Source organism: Orcinus orca, chromosome 11, assembly GCF_937001465.1.
Source record: "Orcinus orca chromosome 11, mOrcOrc1.1, whole genome shotgun sequence".
NCBI lineage: Eukaryota > Metazoa > Chordata > Mammalia > Artiodactyla > Delphinidae > Orcinus > Orcinus orca.
Window position 1 is genome coordinate 44168171 of NC_064569.1, and position 23393 is coordinate 44191563.

At 39.4% G+C, this 23393-nt stretch overlaps 1 protein-coding gene across 2 annotated transcripts in view; it reads right to left on the reverse strand.

The window, feature by feature from the left end:
• The window catches only part of SARNP (SAP domain containing ribonucleoprotein), a 52373-nt gene that overhangs the window by 22536 nt on the left and 6444 nt on the right, over positions 1–23393 (reverse strand). For both annotated transcript variants that reach the window (XM_033436094.2, XM_004274194.4), the window contains exons 2-9: positions 16528–16627; positions 13747–13793; positions 13456–13523; positions 9755–9806; positions 8842–8915; positions 8362–8390; positions 5154–5179; positions 3569–3637 (exon numbers count right to left, since the gene is read on the reverse strand). In XM_033436094.2, coding sequence (XP_033291985.1) covers positions 3569–3637; positions 5154–5179; positions 8362–8390; positions 8842–8915; positions 9755–9806; positions 13456–13523; positions 13747–13793; positions 16528–16627 — 465 coding nt within the window. The remainder of the gene's footprint in view (positions 1–3568; positions 3638–5153; positions 5180–8361; positions 8391–8841; positions 8916–9754; positions 9807–13455; positions 13524–13746; positions 13794–16527; positions 16628–23393) is intronic.

Sequence of the window (23393 nt, forward strand, 5' to 3'; positions counted from 1 at the left end):
GTCTGAGGTTCAGAATGCCACTTGGTTGCATTGGTTGTTTGAGGACATTAAAGGCAAGAATTTTTTAAATAAAAAATGCATTTTTGGCAAAAAAAAAAGGAAGAAAAGAAAAGAAGCTGTCACAGCCACCCCAACCTTCAGCAACCACCATCCTGATCAGTCAGCAGCCGTCAACATAGAGGCAAGACCCTCCACTGGCAAAATGATCACAACTTGCTGAAGGCTCAGATGATGGTTAGCACTTTTATTTTAGCAATAAAGTAGTTTTCAATTTAGGTATGTACACTGCTTATTTGTGACTCACTTTACTGCAATATTCACTGTATTGTGGTGGTCTGTAACTGAATCCACAATATTTGAGATATGCCTATATTAGATAACAGATTATTTAATAGAACAATATTTTGTAGAATATTTCTATCATCACAGAAGGTTCTACTGAACAGTGGTGGTCTAGATAGCAAAATAGCAGGGACATTTTAATGGTTTGTGAGGCAACTTAGAACAAACCATTGAAATTAGGATAATTCTGAAAATCAGGATTTATGATCAATGTAAATGGAACCTATACTCAAAAAGGACATCTCAGAAAGTCACAAGCCTCCAAGCAAAGTGGTCCTTGGAAGAAATCGTGTATACTCTAGTACAGTGCTACTCAAAATGTGGTCTGCCTCCTAGTGCTTGATCCCTAAACCGTTTATCAGTCTAGAAATAAGTCCAGAAATTGAGAGTTTAGAAACTTCCAAGTAATTTAACATTTCTTTGACATTTTTATTTTATTTCGCAAAAGTACCTCTCGACAATGAATTGGAAATTTTTAAAAACTAGTCTTTCGTCACAGAATTCGCAAAGCACTACTCTAGAACATATGTGTGACAATGAATGTTATTAGAGAACAGAGCTCATAGTTAGAGTTCTGCCAATTACCATTATCTCATTTTAACCCTTTAGAATTTAAAATGGGAACTGTAATCCTATCAATGATCAACTGAAACACAGAAGTTAATTGACTCAAAGTGATAAAACCAGAACTGAAAACCAAGGAAGGAAACTAAAATTTATTGAGGGTCTGGACGTCCCTGGTGGCACAGTGGTTAAGAATCCTCCTGCCAATGCAGGGGACACAGGTTTGATCCCTGGTCCGGGAAGATCCCACATGCTGCGGAGCAACTAAGCCCATGTGCCACAACTACTGAGCCTGAACTCTAGAGCCTGAGAGCCACAACTACTGAGCCCTGGTGCCACAACTGCTGTAGCCCGTGTACCTAGAGCCCGAGCTCTGCAACAAGAGAAGGCACCACAATGAGAAGCCCACGCACCACAATGAGAAGCCCACGCACCGCAACAAAAAGTAGTCCCTGCTCGCTACAACTAGAGAAAGCCTGTGCGCAGCAACAAAGACCCAACGCAGCCAAAAAAAAAAATAAGTAAATAAATAAAAATTTTAAAGCATTAAAAAATACATTAAAAATACATAAAAACAAAAATAAAATTTATAGAGGGTCAAAGTGTCACTACGTTAGGGAACTACAAATATACATTTATTCTACACAAACATGATGTTAGGTGTTACTTCCAGTTTTATAGATGAGGATCAAAGAAGTTTAGTAATTTGCTCAAAATCAATAAATGTATCCCTTCATGTTTTACTCAGCCTCCTGTGGAGGCTGAAAACAGGTCAAATGTAGAGAAAGATTCCAGGGAAGGGAAGGGAAAAGATTGATATCCTTGTATAACTCAGGTGGGCAGCACAGAGTGACAGACAAATTCCTCTTAGGAATGTGTCCCTATGAGCTAAGTAGTAGGAGATATCGTGTTCAATTTTGTTAATTTTGATAGAACACACAGTGTATGGCTGTTGGCATAACTGATGCCATCTTGTGTCCATTCAGTTCTTCCTGTCCTTCCACTGACTCTACCTAGGGCTGTACTGTGTAGTACAACTCTTCTCTGTCATCAAGGGCTCTGTAGTTAATAGATATTGTTTAATGATCATTAGGTCTGGGTGGTCTCTATACTCTGTTAGTCTCTAAACAACAATGACGACCTTCACTGATATATTCATGGTGCCCACAAGACTAGTTACCCATTCATAAATCTTGACTTGGGAATGCACTTCCTGTTTCCAAGCATGTACCCCCAAACCCTGGGTTAACTATAAGTATAAAATTGGCCCAATGGCCCCTCAGCAGTGTGGAATGCAGCTGTGAATGCTTCCAGATTGTCGTCTACCTCATCCTACCCTGTAAGTAAGTTACCCTGTAATAAACTACTCCATTGATTATATATATGGAGCTGCCTGCCTCATTTTTCAGTATCAAGATACCTTCTCAGTTCAGTGGGTACCTTTTGTTCCCTCCGTCCTCCAACACACAAACTCATACAATTCCCTAAAGGAGTGAAGTTATTGATGAGATTCTCAGATACCTAGGCCTCATATACAAAACAAGGAGATAGATGATAAGAAGGGCCACGGATCCAAGGCACCTTTTCCCCTGACCATCTTGCAAAACACAAATGACTTCTGGTTTATAATAATTCTTCCCTATTAAGCTGCTTGTGGTTTAAGAATCATATATTCTGCCTACCTCTCAACTCCTTTACTTTATTCCACATAAACCACCAAATACTCCTACTGAATACCGATGGTCTCAGCATCAAGTTGGGCAAAAAGACATGATGTTATATTTCTGGTAAACACAAAAAATGTAACCCAAAGGGAAGGAAGATGAAGCACAGTTGTGTACAAGGTTATGAGTCTCACAGGGACACAACTAATGTTTATTTTTATATACTCAATTTTTCTTTTCTGAGCAAAAATATAACTACCGTCAGGTAAGTTTTTTCTAATGGATTTCTAGAGAGCTAAATGCTTCCATATTTAGTGGGAAATAATTTTTTTTTTCCTAATGATGGTTTTTCTGGTTTGAAATAGTCTTCCTTTAATCCTGCCACCACTTGAACAACCAAGAAACATGCTCTCATTCTCACAGAACAAAGATTAAGAGACTACCGGCTCTAGGCAAACAGGAAAGTCCTTAGCATTTTCTCCAATGTGCATAGCAAAACTCCAAACATAACAATCCCTGTAGAATTGATCACTCCCCACTGCATGGTATCAACAAAGTCATCTTGCTTACACTAAACAGTATCAGTTAGCAGAGGGGCAGAAAGAATGAAACAATTTTCTCAGTTTTGTTCCAAAGAACCTCCAAATTTTACTTTTAGGTACCTCTGACCTAAAGACAAGACTGTCTTCCCCTGATTATTTAATTTCCATTATGCCTATATCAGAAGTTAAAGCAGATGTAACGTCACTGAACTCAACAAAGAGAAATATAAACCTTGTTCTAATAGCCAGCATGGCAGCTATGCAAACAATCTGTAGAAAAAAAACAATTAACTTTGTTAAACAATAGCCATAATGTAATCAATAGTCAGTGAGAGGAGGTGATAGTCAAAGGACTGCATTAAATGAAGTGCTGAGTAGCCAGTTCTATTCTTAGGACAGTCATTTCCAAACTATGTAGCCCCAAGCTGCTCTAATGTTGCAAAAATAGTACCTTACCTTTCTGGAGATTGAAGAGACATTCAAACCAAATCTTTGCGCTCTTTCCTTTAACTTATCCAGGTTAACCTACAAAAAACATAGGAAAAAAAAATATTAAAAAAAAAATCAGGGACTTCCCTGGTGGTGCAGTAGCTAAGAATCTGCCTGCCAATGCAGGGGACACAGGTTTGAGCCCTGGTCCGGGAAGATCCCACATGCGGAACAACTAAGCCTGTGCCCCACAACTACTGAGCCTACGCCCTAAAGCCTGCGAGCCACAACTACTGAGCCCACGCGCCACAACTACTGAAGCCTGCGCGCCTAGAGCCCGTGCTCCACAAGAGAAGCCACCGCAATGAAAAGCCCAGGTGCTGCAACGAAGAGTAGACCCTGCTCACCGCAACTAGAGAAAGCCCGCACGCAGCAATGAAGACCTAATGCAGCCAAAAATAAATAAATTTTAAAAAAGAAAAAAATCAAAACAGAAAACACAGAAGGCACAAACTGTGGTCCAAAGCTAAGAGTTCAAATAAGCCTATACAACATCAAAGATACCCTATGTGTCAAATTAGGAAACTAAGCAGCACTCATCCATGCCACTAATTATTAAAAGTTCTCTCCTGGAACGCAGTGAAAGATTCAGCCCTGCCTCTTTCATTCATCAAAGGTGGCAAAAGCCTAGGGAGGGTTTAAGATCAAAGTAGGCCAAACACTGCTTGAAAAAGCAAACAAATGTCTAAATCATCACCTCCAAACAAGTCCATCATTCACAGTCCAAAATTGTTAATTCCTATACATAGCCTTTGCAAGTAGTTCTTAACCCTATGCCCTAGCAAAGAGAAACTATCACTGCAGCTCTCCGTTCTTCAGAACACAAATCTACTACCAGTACCCAATTCAATTTTCTTCCTTCCTTTTTCTTGGAAGCCTTGATATAGAAGACTTATCATAAGGATATTTGGGACATTATCATTACTACTACTACTGCTACTAACTTCTACTACTACTACTACTAAAACATTTCACCTTCACTTATATTATTAAACTGTAATTCCAAGAGCAGGATTTCATAAAGCTAAACATATTTCACAGCATTTGCTTGCATTTTCTAAACATGCTGACAAGTCATAATGGTCCAGAAGGCGTACTATCCTAGTCTTTATTCTCTGGTATTTGACAGGTAGTGTTGAAAATTATCAGTACCTACAAAATAGAACTCATAAGTTGCTTCCACAGATTCTCTTGTGGTAATTAAGAGTCTGACATTATCCAAAGCCACTGCATGAGACCCTAAAACTCCAGTACCATAAAACAAAGAGTTATATGGATTGTCCTCTAGCTAACAAAATCTACCCTTTTCAAGAGGAGTGGTAGGAAGGAAGATGTTTATAATGACTTTGAAGATGCAGCAATTTTCCTGACCTCTCAGTGCCTCAAACAATTCTTTCTCTTTAGGACATAAGACACTGTACTGAAAACAGTCACCAAACTCATATTATCTCAGTTTCCTCTGATCTGGGGAGAAGGAAATCTGTAACTTAACTAACTATACAGAGTTAAGATTTGGCTCTCAAGGTTAAGAAAAAAAAAAAAGATTTCTTACCATAGGCTTGGCATCAGATGACAGGCCTAAGGAAATAAATTTAAAAGTTTTATTTAATATTCTTAAAAGTCATAAAGGAAGCTGATGTCTTTGAATCAAGTTAGATAGCATAGAAATCATATATAGGACAAATGTCCTTTATCTTACGAAGTTAAAGAAAAGGCACAGATTACATCTAGAGACCATGTCTGCACCCATTGCTGTTGGGAACATAAAATAGTACAGCCACTTTGGGAAACAGTTTGGTAGTTCCTCAAAGTTAAACATGGAGTTTACTATATGACCTAGCAATTCTACTCCTAGGTATATACCCAGGAGAAATGAAAACATATATCCACACGAAAACTTGTATATGAATGTTCACAGCAACATTAGCCACAGTAGCCACAAAATGAAAACCCAAATGTGCATCAACTGAGGGGTAGATAAAATGTGATATATCAATACAACCTAAGATTATCTAACAATAAAAAGAAATGAAGTAACGATACATCCTAAAACAGGGATCAACCTGGAATACATTATGTTAAGTGAAAGAAGCCAGTCACAAAAGACCATGAATTGTATGATACCATTTATATGAAGGCAAACTTACATATATAGAAAAAACTTAGTGGTTGATTAGTGGGGTGGGGCAGAGGGAGCGGATGAGAAAAACTGCTAATGGGTATGGGGTTTATTTTGGGGATGATGAGTATGTCCTAATATTAGACTATGATGATAGCTGTACAACCCTGTGAATATATAAAAAACACTGAATTATATACTTTAAATGGATGAGTTGTATGATATATGAATTATATCTCAATAAAGCTGTTAAAAAAAAGAGAAAAACATCTTATCTGGACAAAAGACCAGAGTTACTATTATAATGAGTTAAAATTATGGCTTCTTAAAGCGAATGTTCTGTCCTGAAATTATCACTAAGAAGCAAATAGCATATTAGCCTGTAGGCCCAACCCCAATCTAGTCAATAATTATTTACTTAAAACTTCTCAGAATTTTATTTTAAGCAATCTCAATATTGTAATTGGTTCCCTAACTTTCCACTGTAAACTTTCAGGTATGGACTCAACTTTTACCATAACCTATGTACTAGGAACTGTTACATATTTTTATGTCCTCACTCATAAAACAGTATTTCCTTTTACATGTTGCCAAATTCTACTCTTTTAAGAGCTACTCTGTAGTTCTAGGATTATATGAATAACACTGAATGTAACCTACACATTATTTTATTGGTCAGTTTTCCTCTTCAGGCTAAGTATTAATTTTAACTTTTGCCTTTCTTCAAATAGCACCATTTAATAATATCTTTAAAAACTTCTGGGACTTCCCTAGTGGTCTAGTGGCTAGAACTCCACACTCCAAATGCGGGGGGCCCGGGTTCAATCCCTGGTCAGGGAACTAGATCCCACATGCCTCGACTAAAGATCCTGCATGCCACAACTAAAAAGATCCTGCACATGGCAACGAAGATCCTGTGTGCTGCAACTGAGACTTGGTGCAGCCAAATAAATAAATAAATATTAAAAATTTTTGTTGTACCATCACCAATCCTATTATCTCTCTCTTGATATAACTAAATGTCAGAGAATATTCTGTTTCTAAAGCATGTAGTGACAGTGACCAGAATTTTGCTGGTCTTTTATTTTTACTTATTTATTTTTTTGACTGCATCGGGTCTGATTTGTGGCAGGTGGGATCTTTCGTTGTGGTACGTAGGCTTCTCTAGTTGTGGCACACAGGCTCCAGAGCACACAAGTTCAGTAGTTAAGGGGCAAGCGGGCTCTCTAGTTGTGGTGTATGGGCTTAGCTGCCCCGCAGCATGTGGGATCTTAGTTCCCCGACCAGGGATCAAACCCGCGTCCCCTGCATTGGAAGGTGGAGTCTTAACCACTGAACCACCAGGGAAGTCCCTTGCTGGTGTTTTAAAAGGCATAGCAAAACTCTACAAGATCTTTGGAGGACATTTTCTTAACAGACTTGACACTACTAACAGGTCACTAGGAAGACTGCATTGGATCAGAAGACTACATTTAAAGTCTCTGAGGGACTTCCCTGGTAGCACTGTGGATAAGAGTCCGCCTGCCAATGCAGAGGACACAGGTTTGATCCCTGGTCTGGGAAGATCCCACATGCCGCAGAGCAACTAAGCCCACGCACCACAACTACTGAGCCTGCGCTCTAGAGCCTGTAAGCCACAACTACTGAGCCCGCGTGCCACAACTACTGAAGCCCAGGCACCTAGAGCCCATGCTCCACAACAAAGACAAGCCACTGCAATGAGAAGCCCGCACACTGCAGTAGCCCCCGCTCACCACAACTAGAGAAAGCCCGTGAGCAGTAACGGACCCAAATGCAGCCAAAAATAAATAAATAAAGTAAAAATAATAATAAAAATAAAATAAAAAGAGTAACTTTTCCCCCAATTTATTACAAATACATATTCAATGTAGAAATTTTAATAACACAGACAAGCAAAAAGAAGTCACTCAAATTTCCACCAGAGACAATGAATGTTATCAATTTAGTATATATCCCTCTAATCTTTTTTCCTAACCATACTTGCACTTTTATTGGGAAATAGGAACATACTACAAATATCTTATAACTTGCTTTTTCCATTTATCTGACAAATATTCTTCAGTATAATTTTAAACATCTTCATGGTCTTCTAACTGTACTATGGTACACATTTACTCAACCAATTCTCTATTGTATATTACATTGTTTCCAGTTATTGATCACTATAAATAACGCTGTGATAATCCTTGTGGCTAAGTCTTTTATCCAAGATTATTCCCTTGTAAATTCCTAGAAGGTAAAAGAGAAAAAAAAAATAAAAAGGACTCTTTTCTTCCTTTTGCCACTCACACTAGGCAATATAACACTGGACAGTACACAATAATTACATGCTAACTTGAGACATCAGAATAAAGAAGGTATTCGAAACTTCTCTGAAGAGATCCAAGAAAAGGAAAACAAATGTTGGCACTTCCTCCTATTCTCTCATAACTTTAGCACCTTCTCTAAATTGCCCAGGAAGGCTTAAGTATGGTTTTACCTAGAGCAAAGAGGTGGATATAATAACCTCTTACAGGCTTCTAGAGCTAACAAGTTTACCTTAATTTGGAGAAATGGAATCTGTTGTGCCAAAAAAGTAAAAACATAAAGATAACTTTCTCAGAAGTCTCTGTACTCTTACCTTTTGATGGAACTGAAGAAATCCCAAATCTGTAGAAAGAAAAACAAGCTAAATTTTAGGAAGCTGTTCACACTCCTGGTTGTCTGTCTCCGTGTCAAGTATACATATGGCACTTCTTGCTTGTGATCTCAAGCCTTGCAATCATTAGCTAATTCTAACAACCCCATGAAAGAGGTTCAGTTGACTCTTTTTCTCACCAAGAGTCCAGAGAATAAGTTAAAAGGTAGCCTTATCAGAACTGGGAGTAGCAGTCAGTTCCTGACTTTTACCTATTACAAAAACCCTGCTTGGTAATAAAACCCAATCTAAGAGCTACTACAACCAATCAGCAGATACGTTCTGAATAGAGCCAAGAGAGTATTTCTTTCCAGCAAGGCCTCTATTCTACTTAAAATCAACAACTATATTTAAAACCTAGGAACACATTCCCTCACCTTCATATTACCACGATCTCAGGTCTAAAAGGCTGGGAACACTCACCTAGCTGCCCTGGCAGCTTTCTTACTCTCCAAGCTCACAGGTACATTGAATCGTTCAGCTCTCTTCTGCATCCTCTAAGTGATAACAGACAAAAGAAGGGAAAGAGAAAAATTCAATTTCTGGTTTCCTTCTTTTAAGAGAAAAGTCATTTAGAGGTGTGTATCTCTAGAACATCGGGATTAATTTCTTAAGGTCCAAACTGAGTTATACTGACAATCACAGAGGATATCAGGTTGTATCCATCCCAGGGCTTAACTCAACAGTCCTTTCCAGAAAGCAAACACAAAAAGACTATTATTACATTCATGTCCTCAAAAACAAAAGGGAAGGAATAAAATAAAACCCGCATTCTGTATCAAGCCAAGAAGACAAAAGCTGTGTTTGACTGACCTTTGAAAATGGATCAAAGGAACAGCTTGGTTCCAACACTAGTTGTACTCTTTCAGTTAGAAATGAGGCAGCGTTGTCCTATGCCATCTCTACTTTAATAGTACAAAAAAACCCCACAGATCTTCACTGAAACCTACTTTCAGAGATCTTGAGATAGGATCCAGAGAAATTTCAATCTCACCAGCTAGCTAGTAGTAACTTAAGAGTGACATCTTCCCTTGTAACTTTTCATCTCTTCCAAGGTACAATCCTCTCAAACTCTAATCTTAGTTTGTAAACATCTTAAAAAGAGTTACCACTAAGACCAGAATACTATACAAAAAGACTACGGCCTCAAAGGTGACTATGCCAGCCCAAATATATTCCCAAGTGTGGCCGGTAGAAAAATGTATCAATACCAAAATCTGTCAATACTGATTTTCTGCCTATGAGTAAATATTTTAAAGTGATGATACAGACAAAATAAAGGGTAAGAAACAGAAAGATATATATATATAGACTGCTCTTCTGAAAGAATACCTACCTCAGTCTGTGGTATTTCAGATGTAATTTTTACCACTTTTTTCTCTGCTGCCCTGGAAAAGGGATTTTTAAAATCAGAAGACTGATATTCTAAACCAAAACCTTTGAAGTGTGTAAGAATTCACCTGAATCATGTCCTCTGTCCCATATCTCTCTACCACCCTTCAGACCAAAAAAACATGAAGCCCATTAGACCTTTAGTTCCTTGAAGTGTCGTCTACTGATAAAAGAGTTTAAATAACAGACTAAGCTACTTTGCTAGAGTATAAGAAAGTAACAAGGAAAGAAGTCTGGTTAAATATACTGAACTGAGGGAAATGCTCAAAGTACACCGGAAATCATTTCATTTACTTTTAGGAACTTTAAATGTACTTTTGGACTAATGACTATTCCTCTAACCCTCATTTAAATACCAGCTCTCAATTTTCATCACAATTAATGAGTGCTCTACAAGGTCTGGTTTCCTTCTTTTACAAATCCCTTATATCTCCCATGGGACCATAGCTCCAGCTGGAACAGTCAAAGTGGGATAAATAAAAATGCCAAAGGGAGTGGGAAGAAAAAAGGCTAAGGGGAGTTTGAATTAGGAAAACATGGTAAGTTACCAGTCAAAAGGTTTAAGAGAAAACAAAAGAGGGGGGACCAGGGGGGCGGGAGACAAAGTTCGGAAGTACTCAGGATAAATGGAAGGGCATTAACCCTCCACCAAACAACTCCCATAAAACTGTGGGTCATAACCAGTCTCATTAAGGTCCCTCATTTAGAGACATGGGAGGCTTTTGTTCCAATATCCCAGACACTTTTCCCATTTGATGCCCTGAAAAGTAGTAATGGTTTAATGGCATTTTCAGAGGAAGCAATTCTGGAACAGGAACTTATTCTCTCCTCCATCCTTTTGTTGGAGGTCCCTGGACTGACAGATAAGCAGTGGGAGCCCCCTGCTGACCATAACTAAGTCCTGCAATATTTAACTGCTGTGGCTTGAGGAGGGGGAAAAAAATCAAACTAGAAACAGAGGTATCTTTTTGGAGAAACTCAAGCAAAAGACAAAGCAAGGGGATCTCCTTTTGAATGTTCTAAGGACCTAAATTAGCCCTGTACATTCTGACTTTAAAGAAACTTCCGATTTCTTTCCATTTCCCAGTCATCTTTCCTTCCCCAATCCTCTCTGTTTTGTGCAGACAGAAAGGGACACTGAAGTTTAATGTTCTACTTGAAGTCCAATGCCATTAAAATAGCAGCCCTCTTCACCAAACCACCAGGCTAATGACTTTCTCCACATTCCCATCAGTATACTTCATGGCAGAAAGGGAACCAGAAAGAAGCAGCTTCCTTCAGCTCTGTTCCAACACCCTCAGGCACAATTAAGCTCAAGCAATAAATAACGTCATATTCTGGGGCTCATGTGAAATTTCTTCTCTTCACTCAGAAGTTTCGCCCCTACCCACAGTCACATACAAAACATTCTCCATACTACGGGGACCCAGAATCTTTCTGTACATACTTTAGTTTAACCACTACTATCCCTCTAACAAGCAAAAACACAACCCCTCCCACACACATTTTCAATTTGTTTAGAAATTCACTGATAAAATTAAAGCCCTCTAAACAAGGGAATTACACATTTTACATATTATAAAAATAAACTACAGATTTTCAAACTTCATAATTTTTAACCCACACAGGCCAATTATCATTGTATTTATTTCATCTTCCTTCTTGCCCCATAACTCCCCAAAACATCTCTATTTTAAAGCTATCCCATCGGCCATTTCCTCAAGGCATTATATCTAAACATAAACCTCCTATGATGGATGATAACTAAATGGCTTTAGAAAGCAGTATTATTTGACAAAATCTAATAAAACATTAAATGCACATCTTCTCTAATGCAGAAAATCCATTGCTAGAAACTTATCCTTTGGATATACCTGCATAAATTTACAATTAGTTGTATGTGAACATGCACTGTATTTTTTGCAATTATGAATAATCTAAATGTCCATCAACAGGAGACTGGTGAAATTACTGTTCATCCATAGAATGGAGTATACTGTTAGCTGCCAGAAAGAATGAGATTCTAAGTTGATAACAACTAAATCTAGGTGATGGGTTCATGGGGGTCTATTTACTATTCTCCTAAGTTTTGTATATACTTGTAATATCCCATAACAACAAGCTAAAAAAAAAAAGAGAGACCTACCACTTACTAGGATAATTATCCTCATTTCATAGCGTTGACGTGACGATTAAATGAGAATACATGTAAAACACTTAGAACCTTGCCTATATATAACTAATTTTTTTTGGCCGTGCCATGAGGCATGCACGATCTTAGTTCCCCAACCAGGGATCAAACCTGTGCCCCTTTCAGTGGAAGCATGGAGTCTTAACCACTGGACCGCCAGGGAAGTCCCTATAACTAATATTTAAATAAAGACATTATATGATGATATAGAAAGATCTCCATATGTGAAAAAAAAATCAAGAAACTGACAATATGCATGTACATATGTATCTGTATATGCACATATAAAATATTCCAAAAGAATATATTGAAAACCTCTGGGAAGTCAGGTGGGGGTGCAGACAAGGGTACTTAATTTTCAATTTATATATTCCTCTATGTAATGTTTGACTTTGACTTTTTACATCTATTGTCTTTTTTTTTTAATTGTCTTTTATAATTAAATGGATTAATACAGCTATGAGGAACAAAAATGTTAAAAAGGACTCAACTGCTCTTGACATGCTGGAGTATAAGATGGCCGGACATTTGCGGGGAAACCCCAAATAAAAAATGTTTATGATCGGGCTTCCCTGGTGGCGCAGTGGTTGAGAGTCCGCCTGCCGATGCAGGGGACACGGGTTCGTGCCCCGTTCCGAGAAGATCCCACATGCCGCGGAGCGGCTGGGCCCGTGAGCCATGGCCGCTGAGCCTGCGCGTCCGGAGGCTGTGCTCTGCAACGGGGAGAGGCCACAACAGTGAGGCCCACGTACCGCAAAAAAAAAAAAAAAAAAAAAAAAAATGTTTATGATCAACCTTGTGTAATAATTTAAATAAATCAAGATCCACTATTCACTCTAGTACTTTGTCCTCCCCTCCTCCACTGTAAATCAAAAAGGAAAAGAGAATACAGTGTTGAGACATAACCTTGCTCAGCACTCTCTTCCCTTACAAAATTCCTTATATGCAGAAAATGTGCATGATTCTCTATACAGAAAAAGAATCATCTATTACGGTGATACAACAAAGGCTAAGAGAACTAAACTTTATCTGGGCTTGAAGTCTCTTGGTCCTAAGTATCTATTACATAACCTAGAGACAAAGTTACTTTGCTTCACTGGGACCATGTACTTGAAATGAACAAGACCTTTCTGAAAATGTATGATCTAATGAGAAATGAAAAAGCCAATGGGGGACTTCCCTGGTGGCACAGTGGTAAAGAATCCGCCTTCCAGTGCAGGGGGCCTGAGTTCAATCCCTGGTCAGGGAACTAGATCCCACATGCACGCCGCAACTAAGAGTTCGCATGCCACAACTAAGGAGCAAGCAAGCCACAACTAAACCCGATGCAACCAAATTTTAAAAAAAAAAGGGAATGTATACATTCCAATGGGAATGTATAAGAGGTCAACAGTGTAACACTAAAAAATCCAGAACCGTCTGCTCTGTCCTCATTATAAAAAACGGATAGTTACACATCAACAGTTTTTTCAGGAGGTTCTTCCTCTTTGACAGGCAGTTCTATGGGCTTCGGTTCTTCTTCCTAAAACCAAATGAAACAAGATGGTTAAAATAAATCAAGAGTAAATACCTACCAAAAGAATATGAGAACTCCAAAACGAACCAATCTTTCAGAACCTTCATTCCCCCTTTATGCTCCCCTAACGAGTTAGCATTGAAGCCCTCTAATGATTGATGTTTAGCAACGTGACCAAGGCAGTGGCACACTGCCAGGCCAGTGACTAACCTTACTCTCTCCAACTCACCTCTGTTTCATCTCCCAGTACATCTTCTTCATTTGCCTCCTCTTCAGCTAAAGAATATTAAAATAATCAGGTCAAGCCCTGCTACAAAACCATCTTGATCACTGTACTTAGGCTAAAATTATAATCATTTTGCTTTCCCAAAATAAAATTCAATAATGAAGGCAGAAATGTTCATAAAATTTGCTCCACGTGGAGGAGATTAAAAACTATATTCTCTACCTAACTAACATCAATTAAGAGGTTGAACTCCAGCTGCACTGAAGAACTAAACATGATGAGGTCAAACTATAACATTAATTAAAAAGTACTGTGGCAGAATTTAGTGGTGGGGAAGAATTTCTAAAACAACAAAAACAAAACAAAAAACCCAGAAGCAAAAGTACTATGCAAAAAACTTATTTTTCAGAACTAGGAAAGGGGGATTCCCTGGTGGCGCACTGGTTAAGAATCCGCCTGCCAACGCAGGGGACATGGGTTCGAGCCCTGGTCCAGGAAGATCCCACATGCCGCGGAGCAACTAAGCCCGTGTGCCACAACTACTGAAGCCTGTGCGCCTACAGCCCGTGTTCCGCAACAAGAGAAGCCACTGCAATGAGAAGCCTGCCCAATGCCACGAAAGTGTAGCCCCTGCTTGCCGCAACTAGAGAAAGCCCACGGCCAGCAATGAAGACCCAACACAGCCAAAAAATAATTAATTAATAAAAAAAAAGATTAAGATGATATTTTTTTAAGTACAAAAAAAAAACACCCCAAAATAGGAAAGGATACCACAGAAAAAGAAACGACTGTCAAAGAAGATATTTGTATCTAAAACCAACATGGGAACAGTCACTAGAATATATGATATGCCTGCGAACTAACAAGCAAACGATGAGAACCCCAAAAGAAAAATGGGCAAAGGAGAGAGCCAAAGAACCACGAACAAAGGACATGTTTAAACTTTTTAGTAAGTAGAGGAATGTAAACTGAAACCACTAACAGATTACCAAAAATTAGGCCACTTGTTAGGACAGTGAATCCTCATGTGCTGATGATGAAATTTATACAGCAATTCAGAAAAACAATTTAGTGGTGTTTAGTCATATTAAGTATACATTTATGAACAGATATTTATTAGCAACCCCATTCCTGGGTATATACCCCCAAGACTCTGACACAGGAATATAAGGGAATATGAAAGAAGTAGTTCAGGAGTCAGTCACTGGGTGAACTAAATAAAACATGGTGAATTCTTTTTTTTTTTTCTGTATGCGGGCCTCTCACTGTTGTGGCCTCTCCCGTTGCGGAGCACAGGCTCCAGACGCGCAGGCTCAGCAGCCATGGCTCACGGGTCTAGCCGCTCCGCGGCATGTGGGATCTTCCCGGACCGGGGCACGAACCCACGTCCCCTGCATCGGCAGGCGGACTCTCTACCACTGCGCCACCAGGGAAGCCCATGGTGAATTCTTTACATTATAGAATACCATGCAGGAATTAGAATCAATAGACTAGATGACTGCTACATCTTAAAAAAACACAGTACTGGGGATTCCCTGGCGGCGCAGTGGTTGAGAGTCCGCCTGCCGATGCAGGGGACGTGGGTTCGTGCCCCGGTCCGGGAAGATCCCACATGCCGCGGAGCGGCTAGACCCGTGAGCCATGGCCGCTGAGCCTGCGCGTCTGGAGCCTGTGCTCCGCAACGGGAGAGGCCACAACAGTGAGAGGCCCGCGTACCACAAAAGAAAAAAACAAAAACAAACAAACAAAAAAACACACAGTACTTGGAGAAAAAAGAATGCAATAAAGTAAGGCTATGGCCTCATTGCCAATTACATAAAATTACTGTAGACCAAACAACACTACACGGTTTATAAGGACAAAGACAAAAAATATATATCAAACACATTAGAATAGTTGCCTAAGAGAGTTGGGATAAAAGGAATGGGAATAAAAGGGAATAAATTAAAATTAGAGAGGGATGATACTATGCCTTAAATGAAGTGTATGTTTGTTTTTTAAAGTGGAATTGGAGAATGTCAGAGCTAGAAGGGACCAGAGATTACTTAGGTTTATGGATTTCAAGGGTGGAGACACTTGTCTCACTTCACAGACTACAAAAGACACTTAGCCTGAAAACAGCGGCTGTCCAAAGTTACCTAGTAAATTCCTGGCTCAAGAGGAATTAGACTCCAAATCTTCCGATTCTCAGTCTAATGATGCTTGCTTTCCCATACTTCCTTGAAAATAATATGTTGAAATAAAATTACAATGTCTTTTTAAAAGGGGGGTATTTCTTCTCATTATAACCACTATTTTAGATGACAAGAGTTTTCTTGATAGAGTTAATTAAAATCTTACATCATCAACAACCTAAAGGAAAAGAAGAAATCTTCTGTATGGCAGAGCCTAAAAATTAATCCTCTCGGGCTTCCCTGGTGGCACAGTGGTTAAGAATCTGCCTGCCAATGCAGGGAACACGGGTTCAAGCCCTGGTCCGGGAAGATCTCACATGCCGCGGAGCAACTAAGCCCGTACACCACAACTACTGAGCCTGCGCTCTAGAGCCCGCGAGCCCAACTACTGAATGAAGCCTGTGCGCCTAGAGCCCGTGCTCTGCAACGAGAAGCCACCGCAATGAGAAGCCCGCGCACCGCAAGGAAGAGTAGCCCCCACACACCGCAACTAGAGAAAGCCTGCAGGCAGCAATGAAGACGCAACACAACCAAAAATAAATAAATAAATTTATTAAAAAAAAATTAATCCCCTCACTCACATCACTCTTTGCCTCCGCAAAGAACTCACCATGCTCTTCAAGATATGCCTGGAGCCTGTTGATGAGATCTTGTTTTATTCCCTTGGTCTCCAAACCACGAGCAAGACACTCCTGCTTTAGTTCAGCAAGCTGAGAAAAAAGAATAAAGCTTTTCCTTAATTTACAGAATGAACCTGGTGGGGGAGAAAAAAAAAGAGGTAGTTCTCACAAGAAAGAAAAAGAAATGAAAGATCCACCCAAAACTACTGTCTTAATCCCACCAAGCTTCTAGGTCCACAAAGATGATCTGCTTCCCCCTAACAATATTCAATATGCAAGAGGACTTTTCTAACAGATGGTGAAGAATAAACCTACTTTAATCAAATTCTGATCTATTCATACATTTATTACATAAGTCTTTAGCTACTTCTAAGGGGGGGGTGGTCTTTTTTTCCTGAACAATTACTGTACCAGCTCATATAAGGAAAGAATCAATCTTTAAGTAGAATATCTACTTATCTAAAAGCAGATTTTCCTTACTATCTATTATCCCAGATCCTTTACTGCAATCTACCATATACATGCATACAAGTTTGTCCACCACAGAATTAGGTAGATGTGTTAGCTAGATTAATGTCAATAATGAATCACATAAAGGATCTTTGCCAAAATGGAAAAAAATATGTAATGGCATGCCACGACATGGCATGAGTTGAAGATTTTTAAATCAGTAACTTGACTAAAGATACAACAGGTATACTTATCAACTTTGCAGACAACAGAAGGAGGAAGAATTGATGGATTACTGACAGAACTAAAGGTGGGTGGGTGGGGATGTCAGGGGGTGTTGCTGGCTCTTCAGGGAAAACAAAAAGCCAAAATGAAGACTCAATTTAGAAGAAATAAGGTATACCTATAAGTACTACACTTATATTCAAAACTTAAATTGTTAAAAAAAACAGATGAACAAGATCTGGCTCAACAGTAACTCAAAGGATAAAGACCTCAGTCAGGGTTTTAGATGATTACAAGTGCAAAGAGGGCTAACAGTATGATTTGCTACCAAAGTAATTCTAGGTTAAGGGTAACTAAAAAAACAGAATCTATATATATTTTTTAATTTATTTATTTTATTTGTTTATTGTTTTGGGCTGCGTTGGGTCTTTGTTGCTTCGCGCAGGCTTTTCTCCGCTTGCGGCGAGTGGGGGCTATTCTTCGTTGTGGTACGCGGGCTTCTCATTGTGGTGGCTTCTCTTGTTGAGGCTCTTGTTGCAGAGCACGGGCTCTAGGCGCGTGGGCTTCAGTAGTTGCGGCACACGGGCTCAGCAGCTGTGGCGCACGGGCTTAGTTGCTCCGCGGCACGTGGGATCTTCCCGGACCAGGGATCGAACCCATGTCCCCTGCATTGGCAGGTGGATTCTTAACCACTGTGCCACCAGGGAAGCCCCAGAATCTATATTAAGTGATTAACAGCCTTACTGGGCTCTATATTCTCATTTTAAGGAGTGTAATGACATGCTGATCCAAGGAGAACAACCAAGAAAAGGAAGGCTCCAAAAATCCTATATGCAGATCAGTGCACAGATAGATATTTGTCCTGAAAAAAGACTTTACTAGTTTCGAAGTACAGATCTAAGACCAACCAGAAGTTAGAAAGCAGATTCCTATAGAACTTTACAACTAAGGGAATATGCTGGTCAGCTCTAGAAGGTTTTCAACCAAGGAAACATTTGGAAATGGAGAGGGGAGCTTTTTTTTTTTTTTTCTCATTGGGCATTCAGTGAATGGGACAGGCAGGCAGGGAGGGATACTATGTGGAACACTTGTTCTACTCAACAAGCCAACAGCACCCTCTATTGAGAAACATGGTAGGTAATCACCCATTAAGTGTGGAGTGGCTGCAAAGCATAACATGGCCTCTGAAGTCAGACTACCTTGGGTTCAAATTCCAGTTTTACCACTTACAGCTGTGTAACCTTGGGTGAGTAACATAACCTCTCTGTGCCTCAGTTTCCTATGAAATGGGGATAATGCAACAGTACCTACAGCATAGGGTTGTTATGAAGATTGAACCAGCAAATACTCATAAAGCATTTACAATAGTGCTTGGCAGCTACTAACACTTTGTGTTAGACAGACACCGGTGAAGGGTTAGACAAGATCAGACAGAATGACTGCTTCTCAGATTTCTGCATTTCATAGATCAATATATTTTTAAATGGGTAGACTGATAGGGCTGCCAAGTTTTTATAGCATTCCAACCAGGTTGTGGACCAATACTTTTGTAAAGAAACAATAAAATCAATTACTAGAAAAATGATCATACACTTGGATGTAGCAGTGATGTCAAACTGCTATAAAAGTTTCTAAAAGCTTAATTTCTTTTTTAACCTTATCACATCATTAACCAGTAACAGTTCATGGATGAGCACTGGCCTACAGATGATACAGTGAATAGTATTAATCTAGAATCTAGATTCTAAGTGATCTCTAAGGTCCATTTCTTAAGTAATGGACCTTAAGTAAGAATCTTGATCTTTCCCATGTTGGTACTTTATTTTTTCTCAGTTTCCTGGAGAACAAGTCTTTTGATTTTAGTTACACTTTTAAGAATTTTGTTGGTTATAAAAGAATTATGTTCACTGTAGAATAGTCAGAGAATTCTGAAAAGTATAGAGGAAAAAAAAGTCTTATGTAACCCTGGCACTTAGAGATCACCTAACATTTTAAATATATCATTTACTCTGTGTGTGTGTGTGTGTGTGTGTGTGTGTGTGTGTGTGTATGTTTAGAGGGTGTTTGTTTACAAAGCAATACAATTTCTTTACTTCCTATAACTCCTAATCTTCCTCAGAAGACTCCATTCCTTCTTTCTTCTCCTCGTTTAAGTAACACTAAGACCACCTAGGGAAAAGGAATGTAAATACTCAGGCAATTCAAAATTCAACTTTCTAATAGAGTTGTTCCTCCCTTCTCCTTCCTTCCCAAAACTGTGTAGATATGGACAAAAGTTTACAAAAACCTCCAGATGACAGGGAAACAGACAGTCGGTGATGGATTCTGCAGAGGATGCTGATCTGGTAGACTTGAAGCTGACAGACTGGTACAACTGGTTGTTTAGCTTGGATAGCATCCACCACTGTTGACCACTGACCTTGCTATTGCTGTTGGTAACTGAAATCTCAGTCCCCCACTGGCTCCCAGTCCCTAACCTCAGGTCTCTGGCTCATTCAGCAGTCTTCTCAGCACCTCCACGTCCCCTTCTCTGGTCAAATGAGAATGTTACATGTAGTTTTTACACACTGTTGTATTACTTTATTATTATATTATGGGTTCTGCTCCTATACTGGGACATTATTTCAAAAGGGAAATAGATGAGTAAAAACAAAATAGCTGAAAATGAAGTCATTTCACACATTTCATTTGGGCACAATTACATTAGTAGAACAAAACACTTTTAAAGCCTCAAATAAGAATTTATAGGGACTTCCCTGGTGGCACAGTGGTTAAGACTCCGTGCTCGTAAGGCAGGGGGCCCAGGTTTGATCCCTGGTCAGGGAACTAGATCCCACATGCATCCTGCAACTAACAGGTCGCATGCCACTACGCCTGAGAAGCCCTTGAGCCGCAACTAGACCCGGCACAATCAAATAAATAAATAAATAACTTATAATATCAAATCTTACCCACTTTTTAAAATAAATTTATTCATTTTATTTATTTTTGCCTGCACTGGGTCTCACTGCTGCACGCACGGGCTTTCTCTAGTCGTGGCGAGTGGGAGCTGCTCTTCGTTTCGGTGCACTGGCTTCTCATTGCGGTGGCTTCTCTTCCTGCAGAGCATGGTCTCTAGGTGCACAGGCTTCAGTAGTTGTGGCATGTGGGCTCAGTAGTTGTGACTCGCAGGCTCTAGAGCGCAGGCTCAGTAGTTGTGGCACACTGACTTAGTTGTTCCATAGCATGTGGGATCTTCCCAGACCAGGGCTTGAAGCTGTGTCCCCTGCATTGGCAGGCAATCTCCCAACCACTGTACCACCAGGGAAGCCCAAATCTTACCCATTTTTATATGCATTTGACTTCAAAATGTTTTAAAACAACATACTGGGTTGGCCAAAAAGTTCGTTCAGTTTTCTTCCATAAGATGACTCTAGTAGTGCTTAGTTGTCTTTAACTTCATTAGAAACAATTTGGTTAGACTGTATTGTGACAGCTGTCATATCAGTGTACATTTAAAAGAAAACATCAAAACTGGTGATTGTGTAGCCATTTTAATATTGAAGATGGAAGGAAAAAAGGAACATTTTCGGCATATTATGCTTTATTATTTCAAGAAAGGTAAAAGCGCAACTGAAACGCAAAGAAAGATTTATGCCGTGTATGGAAAAGGTGCTGTGACTGATCGAACGTGTCAAAAGTGGTTTGCAAAGTTCCGTGCTGGAGATTTCTTGCTGGACGATGCTCCTCGGTCGGGCAGACCAGATGAAGTTGATAGTGATCAAATCAAGACATTTATTGAGAACAATCAACATTATACCATGCAGGGGATAGCCGGCATACTCAAAATATCAAAATCAAGAGCTGAAAAACATTTGCACCAGCTTGGTTATGTTAATCGCTTCGATGTTTGGGTTCCACATAACTTAAGCAGGAAAAAACCTCTTGACCTTATTTCTGATTTTCTAATTAAACGTAAATGTTTCGTTTTTAAACAAATTGTGACGCGCAATGAAAAGTGGATACTGTACAATAATGTAGAACGGAAGAGATTGTGGGGCAAGCGAAATGAACCACTACCAAACCACACCAAAGGCTGGTCTTCATCCAAAGAAGGTGATGGTGTGTATATGGTGAGATTGGAAGGGTGTCCTCTATTATGAGCTCCTTCTGGAAAACCAAACGATTAATTCCAACAAGTACTGCTTCTGAACTGAAAGCAGCACTCGACGAAAAGCGTCCAGAATTAGTCAATAGAAATCGCATAATCTTCCATCAGGATAATGCCAGACCACATGTTTCTTTGATGACCACGCAAAAACTGTTACAGCTTGGCTGGGAAGTTCTGATTCATCCACTATATTCAGCAGACATTGCACCTTCAGATTTTTATTTATTTTGGTCTTTACAAAATCTCTTAATGGAAAAAATTTCAATTCCCTGGAAGACTGTAAAAGGCACCTGGAACAGTTCTTTGCTCAAAAAGATAAAAAGTTTTGGGAAGGGCTCCCCTGGTGGCACAGTGGTTGAGAGTCCGCCTGCCGATGCAGGGGACACGGGTTTGTGCCCTGGTCCGGGAAGATCCCACATGCCACGGAGCAGCTAGGCCCATGAGCCATGGCCTCTGAGCCTGCGCGTCCAGAGCCTGTGCTCCACAACAGGAGAAGCCACAACAGTGAGAGGCCCGCGTACCGCAAAAAAAAAAAAAAAAAAAAGTTTTGGGAAGATGGAATTATGAACTTGACTGAAAAATGGCAGAAGGTAGTGGAACAAAACGGTGAATACATTGTTTAATAAAGTTCTTGGTGAAAATGAAAAATATGTCTTTTATTTTTACTTAAAAACCGAAGGAACATTTTGGCCAACTCAATATTTAAAAAGCAAGGTATACTGAGTGAATTGTATGGTATGTGAATTGTATCTCAATAAGGCTACTTAAAAACGCCAAGTTACAGAACATTGTATATATGATACTAACATTAATGTAAAAAATAACATGCGCACACACACCACTCAAATGTGTATACACAAGATGCCTGGACAAGAAACAGGTAAGTTAACACTAGTTGAATCTGCGAAGAAGTTTGTTGAGGACACATGTAGGAGGGAAACTTTTTACCACGCACCCTTTTATACCTTTAATATTATGAGGTTGAGCATGAATTACCTATTCAAAAATTAAATTTTCAATATCAATCTAAAAATCCCATTTCTCAGTATTAATAAGGCATTTTTCATGCTACCTATCCAAACAGCAGAGAAAGGACTGATCAACTGACTACATAATACATTTGACATCAATCATTCATCACCCTGTGATTTCTAATTTACTAATCTTGAATTTTGATTCAAATCATTTTCATCTGTTAACTCTCAATCTAGTTTGTAAACCTTTGAAGACAGAGGCATTTTACACCATTTAAACATTTCATATGATAGGAACTCAAGTTTCAAGTATTAATACATGCCAGGCAAAAGGCTAAGTTCTTTGGACATCATTTCCTCATTTAATTCTCAAAACATCTATGTGGTTGGTATTATGACTGCATTTCATAAATTAAGAAATTGAAGCTCAAAGAGACTCAATAATTTGCTAAAAAAATCACCCAGCTAGAAAATAGTGGAGCCAATATGCCAGCTCAGATCTCTCTGATTTAAGCACAATTTTATGGGTTTTTAAAAAAATATTTATTATTTACTTATTTTGGTTGCACCAGGTCTTAGTTGCAGCAGGCGGGCTCCTTAGTTGCGGCATGCGAACTCTTAGTTGCAGCATACAAGTGGGACCCAGTTCCCTGACCAGGGATCGAACCCAGGGTCCCTGCATTGGAAGCGCAGAGCCTTATCCACTGTGCCACCAGGGAAGTCCCAAGCCCAATTTTAAATACCAAGATGAAGGACTGCTTTCATGTGCACACTCTATCTCTCTTACCATTTTCCTCTTACCTCACCTCCTCAGCCTCTTTGCTAGCTCTTCTTCCACCCAACCCTGTAAATACAGATATTCATTAAGACATTCACTAAGGAGACTTTGGCCTTCTCATCCTTTCACTTGTACCAAAGGCTTTTTCACTTCCCAGAATCCAATTATTGGCAAATCCTGTCAGCTCTACCTTCAAAATATATCCAGAATCAAAAATATGTATATATATATATATATATATATCCAGAATCTAATCCCTCTTGTCTTTCTTTCATACAG